Raw genomic sequence first — 14,696 nt, forward strand, 5'->3', positions numbered from 1 at the left:
CAGCCACTAATGAGCACTAGACTCAGGCAAGCAAGCCCTATGACAAACAGGAGCCTGTCAATTCATAGCAAAATAGTAACAATAATAGCGATAAAATCCATCGAGCACCTTCCAATCACATCTGGTGGTACTTCGAGCCCCACAACAGGTGAAAAGGATTGTTGTGGTTTAACCAGGCAGCTGCTAAGTGCCACAACAGCCACTTGCTCTTATTTCTCTCTTTCCTTCCACAATAGTCACTTCCTTACTCCCCACAGCGGGATAGGGGACAGAATCAGAAAAGTGAGAAAACTCATGCATTAAGGTAAAGACAGTTGAACAGAGAAGCAAACAAGGAATCCATTCACCAGCCCCCATGGGCAGACAGGTGTTCAGCCATCTCCAGGAAAGCAGGGCTCCACCACGTGTAACAGTGATTTGGGAACACAAACACCATCATTCTGAACTTCCTCCCCTTCTTCCCCCAGCTCTATACACTGCACACAACACCATATATTATAGGACACCCGTATGGTCAGTTGGGATCAGCTGTCCAGGCTGTGTCCTGTCCCAGCTCCTTGTGCAGCCCCAGCCCTCTCTCTGGTGGGGTGGGCTGGGAGGCAGAAAGGGCCCTGACTCAGTGTCAGCCCTGCTCAGCTGTAACAAACGCATCCCTGTGTTACCAACAGTTTTGGTCACAAATCCAACCAATGACCCCATACCATAATCTGAGGAAAAATAGCTAGACCCCAGCTACAGCTAGCACTTTCAAGTATTTATAGAAACCCCAGAATCTGACCCGCCTAGCCTTGCCTCAGAATTATGTGCCAAAAAAGTATTAGTTAAAAAAAAAAAAAAAAAGCCATAAGAAGAAAAAAGACCAGCAACCTGGTCTCGGTGCTAATTTGCTTTGATCAGTTTATCATATTGCTGTTATAAATAAAGGCAGTGTGCAGCTAATTGACAGCAAGAAATTAAATGACAAACAGCTTGAATATAGCCTGAAGAGTTACTGAATTGGAGATATGCAGAGAATAAAAAGCTTGACATATAAAAGATATGTTACATTTAATATGTGTCGCAGTGTGGATAAAAACAAGCATTTCATAGTTGTAAGAAGAAAAATTTTGGTGGAAAAAGACAACACTCTTGACCACTGATAACATTTGATTTAAAGTTCTCTGAAGATTTGTTCTAGAACAAAAGGAAAAATCAAAACAATTAATTCCAGAAGTATTACAACATTAACTGACAAACATCTACTCTTTGTCTGGATTTCAAGCACAATTTAGTCAATTTGAATCCATTTCATGAAGAGGCTCCAGCTTTGCCAGAGCTATTGCTAAAATCATCTGAGCAACAAAACATTGCTTGGCCTCATTTTAGTAATTAAACAGCTCCAAGAACCAGCTCCACAGTTTAGAACTACTCAGTACATAAATGATCAGATTTGCTAGCATTGATTTGCTACTTTTTAGTACAGTGTACTAAAATTAATGTTATTACCTAACCCAAATCCTGAAGCCTTCCAAGTAATTTATTAAAGAACACTTAAAAAAAAAAACCCAACTGGAATTTAGAATATGTTGATGCTGTTCTTCAAAGAAATAAACCCAAAGGTCCATTTTATTTTTAAATGAACAAAAAATTCTTCAGAAATTTTGGTAACTGAAGAGTGTGAAAAAGCTGAACTGTGTAAGTATATAAAAAAAATCAATTTTCACAATGTTATGGTCTGGAAGCACTGAATATAAAGGCAATACAAGACAGAATATAAAGGCAACTGGAGACAATTAAACCCTTTAAAAAGCACCACTTATATTTTAAGTCAAATTAATTTCTTGCATTTTCATTTTAAGTTACTGCTTAAAAATTGCAAATTCCTTTGCTCCCCTGGTTGCAGTGTATCAATCACAGCTTCACTACTCATTCACCTAGAAATTCATAAGCTCAGATTCAGTTTTAATCAGTATTACTAAAGAAGCATTTTTTTCCAAACTTACACACACAAAAGTGGAAATTATTCTCAACTTTTTCCAGAAGGCAGAATTAATACTGTAATACAGGCTGACCTGGTGGGATAGCTGCAGTGCTTACTGCCTTTGTCACCCCAAGTTAAGGGTGGGAACTGTGCCAGCACGGAATGACCAGTACACAGGCAAGAGTAGAGTTTGCCACTAGGAAACAAATTATATATTCATATACAACACACATCTGTGGCCCTACAGTCCTGACCACACAGGACTGGACCAAACCCAGCGCTTTGCTTAGTCAGGTGCCCTATTCCCTCCTCCTCCGTTTAACTTCAGTATCTGCCTGTTTTAAAGAGCTGACCTCACCACCCATGTAAAACTGCATTGCAACATCTTAATAGTGGCTGTGGTTAACACCAGTACAATATAGAAACAGTGATTTATCAACATTGTATGCTTTATTGAAAGTTGACAAGTGCAACAGTTAAATACATTGACGTGTTACAACTGTAGAGAACATGCACAAAAACATATGCATACTACTATACAGATCATATGCAAAAAACCCATACTGGGAAATCCAATTTTGTTTAATTCTTTGCTAGCAGGGCTTGATAATTTTTGGAGTGGTTTTTCCCATCTTGAACCAAACTACAAGGAACAATGATTTACTTCAAGATAATCAGCAGCCAGGGATCTTCAGAAGTTACACAAACAGCATTAATTTGCCAAATTCTGAACAGTTGCGTAGGTGCATTCTTATATATGTAGCATAAAAAAAAACTTTTCATACTTCTTCAGATCAGCCAATGAGACAACTAAACTTCAATCTGTACAACCTAAATAGTTACAGTTTTCTATTTTACAAAGTAATTACACTAAATACACAAATATACAGTAGGCAAATAACCTTCATGGTAATTATCCTATGACCCAACAACTATATTGTCACCTACCTGTTTTCTATATATAATACAGCTTTATGCACCTGTCCACTGGTTCAGAAAACGGTGCAAATATTTGCACTTAAGGTTTCAGGTGACAATTAAGTGTTAAACACTGAGATTACCTTTCTCCCTCTTCCTCTTAGATCCTACACACCAGTCCACACTTTGGAACCCCAATGCACTAGAGGGGGTTGAGCCATCACTTTTTACTCCAGTCTATTTCTTCACGTTTCCAAGGTTGAAAAGCACTTGTATCAGCTGTAGCACTGGATGAATGGAAGATTTAAAAACAACCAAAAGAAAAAAAAAAAATCAGGCATGCAGCTTCGTTTCTCAGCCACTGGCAGAAGCTGCTCAAGTCCCCAGTATACTTGTGCTAATTCTCTGGAAGAAGTTTATTTTATTCAAGCAACCTAAGAACATAGACTCCTTCAAGCCAAAGGGGTAACGGAGGTAAGAGAGAGACAGATGAGTGTGTAATACAAGGGGGAGAAGCCTCTCCTGATGTGTGCAAGGCATGGAGTCCTCAGTCTGGGTTGCAACGTGCATTGAAATGGATGAAGGGTGGCTGTGGCAGATTCCCGCTAGTCCTCCTCGCTCTGGACAGTCCAGAAGCCAGCAATCATGACGACGATGACATCTTGAGCTATGCTGAAGGCCCTGAGCCCTGTGATGCTGGCTGAGCAGGCTGCTGTGTTGTCCCTTGTGACTGGGAAGAGGAAGGTGGAGAACCAGTCTGCAGCTGTGCTTGGAACTGGGCAAGCTGCTCTGGGCTGGCAAGTGTTTTTAGCAGCGTGTTTTCTTGCTCCAGCTGCGAGTTCTTCTCTATCAGCTCTTTGATTTGCTCTTTGAGGACCTCCACTTCCTCCCTTACTGCGTACATCAAGTGACTCTTTACTAGATCCTGAAAGGCAAAAGAGAGCGTGTGCGTTAGGAAGGCAGCGCGGCTCCCGCCAGGGGCAGCTGCCGCTGTGCAGTGTGCCCGCGGGCTCGGGCCGCGCTGTCCCGGCTGCGGCCGAGCGGGGCCGGGCCGGGCCGAGCGGAGCCGCGCCGGGACTCACGTGCGGCCCGGCCTGCACCGCGGCCCCGCCCCGCGCCAGGCCCCGCCCCCCGCGCGCCGGCTGCAGCCAGTTCTGGGCGCAGGTTGCCGCATTTCCCTCCCTCCCGCCCGCCGCGCGCGGCCGCGGGTGACGTCAGAGCGCGGCGCGGCCAATGGGCGGCCGAGTTATTTATAGTCGGGAGTTAAAGGCTCGGAGTTTGCCTAGCAACAGCCGGAGAGGCTCCCGGGAGAGCGGCTCCAGGCACCGCTCCAGTAACAAAGGGCGGCCGGGCCCCCGGCTCCGCGCCGGGCGGGGGCCGGGGCAGCGGCCGCGGCGGCCCCCGAGCTGAGGCGGCCGGCTCCGGGCACCGCAGCGCCCGTGCCGCCCGCGGGGAGAAGGGCGCAGCGGCAGTGGATGCCCCGGCTGCAGCCCGCGGGGGATGCGTTCGCTAGGCTTGTTCGCCTGCGCTTGGGAGCGGGGGTGGAAGGGGGGGTGGGGGGGGGGGAAGTTAAAAAGATAAAATGAGAAGTACCCCAAAACCCCCTCTCTTTGGGACTGTAAAACCCCACAAATAGGCTCCGCTTTCTGCCCAGCAGCGCCCCTCCGCCGCCGCATGGAGCCGGGATCAATCGTTTGGGGAGGCAGTAGCCAAGAGCAATGCCGTCATTCCCTCCCCGGCATCAATACACAAACGTGCGCATTCCTCCCCGCGGGAAGCCTTTGATCAATTAAAAATAACAAAGCTCCCGAAACCGACGCCGTGCCTCCCCTTCCGTTCCCGGCTCCGCTACCGAAACGCGTCCCAGCACGGCTATCGCCGCTGTATCCCCATATTGTTTACTGCTTCAAGCACGAACAAGGTTTTATGCCCCATCGATACGTACCATCGCTTGCTCGATCTTGTTGTCGATAGCTACTACGCTTGCACCAGAGGAGCTGCAAGAGAGACAGAAAGAGAAAAAACATACAACATTAGCGGCGGCTGAATTATTTAAGAGACAAGAAACGCGAGCATTGGCAGCCAGTTGGCTGAGAAAGTCATCCTCACACTGCCCTGCCGCCGCCTCACCAGGATGCTCTAATGCAGCAAAGCAACCTGTGAAGCCGTGCCGAGCCCCGCGCCCGCAGCCCGACCAGAATATCCCGATATTTTTCCCCCGACGGACCACAAAGATGGAACTCAATCGCAGGCTGCGACAGAAGCGGTGGGCGCCGGGGAGGGCAGCAGCTCCGGGGGGAGAGGCGGGCGCCGGTGCCGCCGCTGCGGCTCCCCCGGACAAAGGAGCCAGCCCGGAGCTCACCTGCCCCGCTACCGCCGCGCCAGCAGAGCCGCTCAGACACAACACTTATTTACCTACTGTCGAGCCTCAGAGACGAGTTGTCGGTGCCCAGCAATGACGATAAGAACGAAATCGAGAAGTGTCTTAGTTGATAAACTCCTAGATCCATTGCCACCGGTCTACAACATTGGGCATTCATGCAACCGCGGCCAGAAACACTCCCCGGAAAAAAAATATATAAAGGTCTCGCTCCTCTCGAAGGCGTGTGTGCGTGCGGAGCCGCTCCGCCGGGCGAGGCGAGGCGAGGCGAGGCGGGGCCGGGACCCTGCGGGACCCTGCGGGGCTGCGCTCGGCCGGCTCCGAGCGGGGTCAGCGCTCCGCCGCGCAGCACAAAACCCGTGTACCCCGGCCCCCCCCCCTCATTTATGCGCCGGCGCGGCTCGCCATTGGCTGCGCTGCCCGGGCCCCGCCCCGCGCCGCGCATCTCATTAGCGCGCATCCCCCGCCGCGCGCGGCCCGGGCCGGAGCGCCCACGCGGAGCGGGCCCGCACGCGCGGGAGCGGGGGGGCAGGCTGGGCCCGCCGGCCCCGGCACGCGCGGTGCCGCAGCAACGGACGGGGATTTCAGATTAAAAAAAAAAAAAGGAAAAAATAATAATAATTAGCGGCCCCGAGGAGCGGCGGGGAAACCCCGCACGGCCCGGCGGGAGCGCGGGACGAGCCCAGAGGCCGGCCGTGGCCGCGCCGACACCGCCACCTATCGGCGCGCGGCAGCGGGGAAGTCCCGGTGCCGCCTCCCGCGGCTCATCCGGCAGCCGCACTCCGCCTCCAGCCGAAATCCGCACAGGTCAGCCCCGCAACGCCGAGCCCGCACCCCGCAGCTCTGCTCGCTTCGCCCATGCCAAGCAGGACAAGTAGGATACCCACACACTGCAGGTACAACTCCCAGACAGCTACGATCCCCCTTTATCCCTTACACACATCTTATCAGCCCATAAAGTCATTTATGAAAAAAATACTCAGCCACTGATCATCTACAAACACACATATGACACAAACCTGTGGGTTTCTAGCAAGCCGGCTGATATTATTCTACAGTAAGAGAGAAAATGCCTATTCACTTATTTTTAGGTTGCACCATAAGGTACTCAGCCTTAAAAGTTGCAGCACATGCATTAATAATTTAGGAAAAGATCCTTCTCCCACCTGTGATGTTTTTCTCAACAAATGTTATGCTCTCATGTGTCATGGAACACATCAACTACTTCAGTGCCCATCCAAGTGATCTTCTCTACCACTGGCAGCTTAGAAAGAGACCAAAGGCTGAACTAGACCACCATGAAATACTGTCACAACCTCTAATACAGCCAACCTCTAAACCCACTTTTTTCTAGACACGCATTTTCAGCATGTCATTATCGCTACTAAGGCAGTCGTGACACAAAGTATAGACAGTAAGCAGTTTCAGATGGCAACTCTATTCTTGAAGATGGCTGACCTTTTATACACTTTCTAATTGTTTATACTTCTACCTAACTATTGGCCACAATAATTCAACATAACACTATTGGTGAAAAGTAACAGTGACTTCAGCTAACTTTCTAAAAATACTTTGTCCAGCTGCAAAGTTCTCTCCTTATCTTTCTTCAATTTCTCTCTTCTCTAGGTCTCCTTGGTAACAGCCTTGGAGAAAGCTACTTATCAGCTTCTTGCTTCTCAGCTTCTTTAGCTAAAAGGCCCCTGTTAGCCCCTTCCACATTACATTACTTAAAGGCGCAAAAGAATAAAGTCAAAAACCTCTTCCATTCACTACAGCAAACTTCTCCAATAGCTACAAGTCACATACATCACAGGTGCTGCTCTCAGAAAAGCAGGAAAGCCAGGAGGCATGGAATAATCATCTTAAAGCTAAATTTAGCATTTGCGTATCTGCATCATCCTTCTTAGTTTATTTATGTTGTCCCAGACTACTATTCTTTCATTCAGTAATACCAGCAGAGTAGTACAAACTAATCCTGTTCACAGGGAGGTCACATTTAAGAATAATAATTCCTTACAGCCATTTTCCTGCTACCAGAGAGAGTTCACATCCCACAAGGGCACATGTAGGGAATCTGCACAGGATAGCGCCTAACAGGCTGAAAATTAAAGGAAATGTTTTAGAAAAACTCTTCCATGTACTGACTTCCAAACTCATGACAGCAAGTAAACTGAAGCAACATGGGCATCAGGCTCCATCTTCCCCCGCGAGGGACAAGCACCAGGAACCACGTGCGGTACTGACACCTCCCGCAGCACTTTCTCTGCAAAGGTTACTCACTACACACCAGTGATGAACCCAGCCGTATAACAGACAGCGTCAGCAGCACATCATCTGTACTGGAATCTGTATCAACTCCTTGACTTGATCTAAATTCATGTTTTATGACATGAAGGTTGGGCTTCAAAATCAGTAATGTCTCAAGTATTCCTCCCCATGGCAGTTAGCGCAATTAACAAAACTGCAGTTGGACAAAAGCTCTGTAGTTCTTATCAGAAAAAGGGCAGAGTAGGTGCAAAAACAGGTTAAATCCTATCAGGCTAATCAGGCTCTTATAAAAGAACTTGAAGATAGCAAACTCACAGGCCTATCCTCAAAACTCCTGCTTTGCTGCTGCAGGACAGACAGCAGACAATTGTATTGGATTTAATTCGTAAGGTAGAAATAAAGTCATGGTTTCATTCCAAGATGGTTCCTAATTCTGCCAGAACGACTGATAATTATTGAATGCCATTATTCCGTTTACAACAGAAAAATGATACCATTCTCAAACTAAATTAACAACACTGCCATTTTTAATCTATATTAATCTTCACAAAGAAGAGATAACACATATGATCCTAAATCAAATTCCCACTAAACTCATTAACCATCTTTCATTAACTTCAGTGGGCTTTTAACAAAATCTGTCATTTATTTTTAGATGCCTACAAGCAGAGTTGTGATTCAACAGAAAGTTGTCAGCTGCGTAAGTAGGACTGCATATTAATATGAATTCTGCTTTGCCCACTCTACAGAAAAGCAAACCATAAGTCCCTTTATGGCTGAGAAAGCAGATCATCTAGGAAATAAAAAAAAAAACCCGTTATATAAATGACATTTATCTCCAAAATTGGGGTGAAATTTTTTGGGAGGAGGGGACAGCACCACTATATCTGATGTTCTCATTTGAACACCACATCATCTGCCTGACAAGGACAGACACTGAACTCTTAAGGACTGGGTTTTTGCTGTTGTTTTTAACAAATATCTCATTTATTAAATAAAAAAAAGTACATGGAAGATTTAAGGCAGCTAGTTCTCCAAACTCAGTTTTCCTCTAGAAGGGTGTCAAGATTACTACTGTGTTACTCAAAACCTTATAACCACATCATTAACAGATAATACGGGATATTCGGCTGCTGGAAAGGCTTAAATTCCTGAGAGCAGAGGTGAGAAAGGCTGCAGAATTCTTCAGTTTGAGGCACTCTAGGCGTGCACTGAGTTGGACAAATTCATGTTAGCACATGCTTTGGAAACCTGCTTATCTACAGAGCACCCCAGGTGTTCACAAACTGCATAAAGTAACAGAAAAAGACTCCAGATGGGCTCCTGAGAAATCACTAGAGTCTGATACAGCAAACGAGTAGTTCACCAGCATCTTTGATCCTCAAGTAAACTGACTTCTTAAACTGAACATACAAACAGTAGTCAAAGATTTTTAGCACATGTCACCTTTTGTAATATTTCAGCCCTTAAACGCTGTTCCTCCCACTAAATTATTTCCTCTTGTCTCAATTTACTCATGCTAAGCACTTGAAGAAAGTGCTTTTCATCTTAAGCACATAATGAGGTAAACTACAGCACAGAACATTTTGTCTCTATGCAAGTCTGGTTTGTCATATTTCTCCATGTGTGTTAAAAAGTTCTTTAATTTAAAACATTTATCTTGTAAGTACCTTGTCAGTCTATGCTCCCTTCAGATGACAACATTAAAAGCCCTCAACACGCAGCTTCTGAACATAAAATAAATCTCATCTTTTGATGATGCTACAAAGATGCCATATCAGAAACCATATTAGAAAAACAGCAATTGCTGTCACAGCACACTTTCATCTTATGCTCAGACAGGCTGAGATCTTGCGAACTTCAGCTACAGCTTTCAACTGCAGAATGCAAGTATTGAAGAGGTTAAAAATAAAATCTGCTATTTACTCAAGTAAAGACTACAGTAATTAAATTCTACCTGACATCTGACTGTGCATTCCACTTGGCATCTAAAAATGGAGAATAAATGGCAGAATACTAATCTGCCTTAAAATTCATAGATTCAAAATTCTTTGTGTACTGACAGCAACCCTCCCAGCATCCAACTTATGCAAAATTGTGCCAAGCTAATAACTGATAGCAAAAGCTCTGACTGTACTTTACATCAAGGACTAAAGGTTCATTTATTTCAGTAGGTCATAATTTTTTTCTTCATTTCAGTAAAGGTACATAACTGGAGAAGCTGTCCAACGAACTTTCTTTCCCACAGTAAATCATAAATATTTTTAACAGACTAAGGACCAAAAAACAACCAAACAAAATAACTCCACCCACACAAGCCCCATCTTCAGATAGCCTAAATAAAGATCACAAAATCTCAGCCAACTTCCTTTTCCAGCTCGAAACCTTTAGCTAAGATCTTGATTTAAAGAAACCAAGCCACTAAGAACTTATAGCTCAGCTCCAAAAGACATGTATTTTATTTCTAGATTGAATTCTACTATTTCAATTTATATACTTCTGCTAAATTGAAAAAGCTCTTTCTACAAGACAGTACTCTCTCAGTTTTCCTAAATGTGAGCTTTTCCTCCCCCACAGTAATATTATTTGCATCTATAATTTAGTTTATTAGTTTGCTAGAAATTGGGGTTTAGTTCCAGGAAAAACAGATAAAAGGGAAAGCTATGCAATATGCTAGTTAAATGAAGTGCTGTATTTGTAAATTTTTTTTTTCCAGATGTGCAAGCATAACTAAATAAATATTTAGTGGAAAGAATACACACACCCTACTGGGGCTCTGGAAATAACCTGACAGTATCTCTGATCGCAGTGCATACAAAGAAGTATCACGCTGTGAGCTCTGCACTAGAGACAGAAGACTGCATTTAAAGCAAGAAGATAACCACGTAAGATCAAAAGAAAAACAAGAAGAGGTTCTCACTGGTTCCTCTGAGGATATCCTCTTTCTCTTTGACAAGCAACTAATTACCAAGTCAATCCTAGTTATTTTTAATGAGAATTATAATGATTCTACCAATTTTAATGCTGACAAAACAAGACATACTGTCTGTAATCAAGTACCTGGATACAGTCAAACAAAGAGATGACCCACTTGTTACCCATCAGAGAGAATCCTGCAGGGAAATATGAGCCATCTTAAAGAAATTTGGATGCTTGGAGAGGGATGTAAGGGCATCCCCTTTCCCGAGATCATCCATAGATAACCATCTAGCAATGCAGCTGAGATGAAGGTCTGTGCTGTGCACATGTCCAATGAGTTTCAAAGTCCCCTCACAGAGCAAGCTAAGGTCTATCATAACTCAAAACCTGAAATTGCATCCAGATGCTACTCCACTTCAAATTTAAAGAAGTTATACATTTCAGTAACATGCAGCTTGGGACTCACAGGTTTTCCCGATTTTAGAAACCTTTAAATGAGTAGGTGTGAAACATTTAACTTTACTACAGGTGAAATTAGCACCCTGAAAATTTTAAGTGAGACATCTGAGCCAGGAATATTTTTTTTCCTCCAGAAAGCTGCACACAATGTCACACTGCATGCTGACATTGTCCCCAGGATGGATGTGGGAAAGAAGTTTACTGTCATAAAGCAGCATACATAGAAGAGTGATAAAATGTTACAACCTTAAAGTTTCACTACCCAAATTTATTTTTCCTTTGTGTGAAATTTGTCTTCAATAATTTAAGAATTAATGCATAAAAAAGTGTTCAATTCCCTGGTCTTCTTTGTACTTCTCATGTGTAAATGCTTTTCTCAAAGGCAAGAACACCTCGAAGTAAAAACCACTTACACAAGTATGTCATCCCACTTATTCTAACTGTACAACAGATTTTCAACCACATACTCCAAAATTAAAGAAGGAGGGAAGGAAAGAGTCACTGGACCATTTTAAGTTACACTTAACATAACAAACATCACAAGTATATGGAGTGTTTTGGCACACTGACATGACAAGCATTTGGAAAGATGAAATGCTTTGTATTAAAAAGCATCTCTGACCCAGGGGACAAGCAGCCCAGGAGGAACTACAATGGCTGACACCCACCCACCCCAGGTTACCTTCGATAGTACACAATGGCTTTAGTGATCAAATTAAAAAACAGCCATATTAACCTGTAACTAAGAAGGGTCATCTTCTATTATTTTTGAATTTGTATTATTTTCTGTTTCCTTAAGGCTGCAGAAAAGCCACACCAGGTCTCATGAAATGGGAAAACTCCGTCTTACTGAGTACTGCTAATTGTGGACAGGGGAGATGGAGGATCTTAAGGCCCTTAATCTCCTCTGTCCCCAGCCCCTTATAAAGTTTACACCCATTGTGCCTTTTTAAACTCCTTAGTCCATTTCTTCCTCTTTTCCCACCTGCTCCCCTGTTTCTAACTGTTATCCTTGAAACTATATTGAAAATCTTGGATCAGCTAATAATTTACTCATGCTTATTAAAAAGTATTTATATAGCATTAACAGCTGGTCTACACTTCCCACTGAATATCACTTGTCCTTTGATGGCCATTTTTGGGTACGACACTTGCCTGTGTTTCTCACAGAAGCCTATCACACTAGAAGCCAACTCAGGGTTGCTAGGAAAAAAGCCAGAACCTCTGCAATTTACTAGAGTTGTCCTATGGTCTTCAGGAAGCTGGGAATGAAGTTCCCTACCCCAGCTTTTACAGAAATTATTACGAACAGCTGATGAAAAGTACAGAAAGGAAACGTAAGCCCTCAGTGTGGGAAAGGAGCACCCGGGATGCCGAAACCGATCTGCCGTGAAAGAGGATGAAAATCGGCCACTTCTCAGCTTTTGTGGTGGCAGATCCCTCGTTACCACCCTGCTGTGCAGAACCATTTTAAGGTCATTCTGTTCAATAACATTAAACTCCCAACGCTACAACTTGTTTACACGTATAGAAAAATAACGTATAGAAAAAGACAATAAGCTCAGAGTTCAATGCCACTTTTCTTCCTCAGCAAGTATGTTAAGACAACAGATCTCTATCCAGCTGCCCATTTACACTCCCACAGTTTCTGTCTCTGCAATCATCAGCAAATGGCTTCACGTGTATCAGCAGTAGCAATGTATAAATAGGTAAATGACTTTAAGATTAACTCCCCTGGCTCCAGTGCATGCATATTACACAAATTTGAAATGCCTTATTTCTTAATCTCTGAGTGGTCAAAATACTCTGCTCTAGTAATGCCACAACCCACAGTTTATCGTAATTTGGTGACTTCCTAAGAAAATACAGGAAAAATTAAAGACCTTCTGTACCATCCAAGAAGAACTGTACTTTAACAGGCTGAATTTACTGTAGCCTATTTAAGGTATTTTTCTACATGAACTGAGATTTTCATTTCTAGAAATCAAACCCCATTTACTTCCGTTACCATTCAGGAAAGCATGGAGAGAATTTCCACAAACAAATAAGAATATTACTGAATTTACTGCACAGTACAGTGTACCCCAAAATCTTACTTTCCTTTAACAGCCACTGAGTTGAGCATTTGTGAGATAATTTCCTGCCTAGCCTGTACCTTCCCCCCATCTGTGAAAACAAGCATATGAGAGGAATTTGATGAATGCCCATGCTTCAACTCACTAAGTACAGCACTGAGAAACAGGTACAGCTCAACTCTGGAGTGGGAAAGCACTCCCAGGCTTCTTAATCCAGGCATAGCTTCAATGTTTTAAGAGACACAAATCCTGCTGACTCACAATCGCAGAAATCCCAGAGTATCTCCATTTACACTCTCCTTGCTGAAGGAATAAACTGTAAAGTGATACTGATATGAAATAGAATACAAGGTACCTGGGAAAGTAGGCAAAACTATGAAATGAGGCGTGCTGCAAAACTTAAAAATTACCTAAAGAAGAGATTGATCGAAATTTTAATTTGACTCGACTGCCTTGTGGCTTTATGGATGTATTGCCTACTTCAACACAACACTTGGTTCTTGAAACCCTGCCACACTGCAAATGAAAGAGAACACAGGTGTGCTGGCTCAGCATATTTTGAACATGTCCCTGGAGCACCTTCTAGGCCAGAGACTGCAAACAGCTGGCATGGGGCCAGGTCTTCCACAAAAGGCTGTATATCCTGAAGTCCTGGTTCTCCTTCAAATGGGATCCAGCCTTTCTCAGTACCCTACTGATCCTGCAAAGGAATCTCAGGCAGTAAGAAGCTCTAATATTCCACAGGACATCATCTTCTAGCTTAAAAGCAGCAAGTACCTTGAGACTGCTGGATCCATGCTGGCCATGCAGGGCACATGCCACTGACATTTAGCTGCCCTTGAGCCAGACATTCTGCAAACAGCAGACTATGTTCTCTTTATCTTTTAATACACAACTTGCAAAGGAAAGATTGCAGCCTATCATGTCATACTTAATCAGTATCTGGGTAATCGTCTTTATGAAGTGATGGCTACATTTACAAGTGGCACCCTGTTTATGAAGCATTCCTGTCCTCTCCCTAAAACTGCTGATGCATGTTTTTTGGTGGATATCCACCTAAACCATTTAATTAGATGTTCAAGCCTCTTTTGTATATATAAGGTCCAAGGCTCATGGATATATTATGTCAGGTACCTAACACTTCTGAAAAACAATTACTTCATCCTTCAGAAACCACTACCATCATAATGACACCTTTTACCTCTGTGGCTTAAAACAATTCAAAACAAAACCCAATCCCCACAAAAACAAAACCAAAGTAACTGCAGTATCAGAAGTCTGAGTAACCCAGTTAGAAATGCATGGAGTCCAAAACAACTCCCAGGAATCGTTTCCTCATTCTTACACAGGGTGTTAGCCCAGTAGCCACTCTTCTACAGCATCAACACTCTGAGCTGCTACACTACTCTCAATATACAGAAGGAGAGAAAATCCCTACTGCAACACAATTTAAATCCCCTCTTCCAGCTTCCCTGACAGAGCCAAGGAACCACTGCTGTTCACCAAGCACAGAGGACAGAAGGATCTCTCCCAAAACCCACACGAGGCAACCTCCCATCCAGGGAGGCATGCTTCCTTCCACACAAGGTACAGAACAGGGGAATACCTTTCTGACTGTTCCCAGCTGCTACTAATTGATAGAGGCCCTCACCAGGTGGACAGTAACATCAATCTGCAGCTCAGGTACAAACAATCATGACAATTACAAACAAAAATA

The 14,696-nt window shown here is 44.0% G+C and overlaps 1 protein-coding gene across 5 annotated transcripts in view; it reads right to left on the reverse strand.

Moving 5' to 3' along the window:
* Positions 1–2,391: 2,391 nt before the first annotated feature.
* TSC22D1 (TSC22 domain family member 1) overlaps positions 2,392–14,696 on the reverse strand; it is a 92,822-nt gene continuing 80,517 nt past the window's right edge. For 3 of the 5 annotated variants that reach the window (XM_072928889.1, XM_030272265.4, XM_041716039.2), the window contains 2 exons: positions 4,824–4,875; positions 2,392–3,803 (listed from right to left, as the gene is read on the reverse strand). In XM_072928889.1, the coding sequence (XP_072784990.1) occupies positions 3,546–3,803; positions 4,824–4,875 (310 nt within the window). In that variant the 3' untranslated portion in view covers positions 2,392–3,545. Of the gene's footprint in view, positions 3,804–4,823; positions 4,876–5,293; positions 5,653–14,696 lie in introns of those variants that run through there. The other 2 variants (XM_030272269.4, XM_030272271.4) reach the window with 2 other exon arrangements.

Source organism: Taeniopygia guttata, chromosome 1 (genome assembly GCF_048771995.1).
Source record: "Taeniopygia guttata chromosome 1, bTaeGut7.mat, whole genome shotgun sequence".
Taxonomy (NCBI): Eukaryota; Metazoa; Chordata; class Aves; order Passeriformes; family Estrildidae; genus Taeniopygia; species Taeniopygia guttata.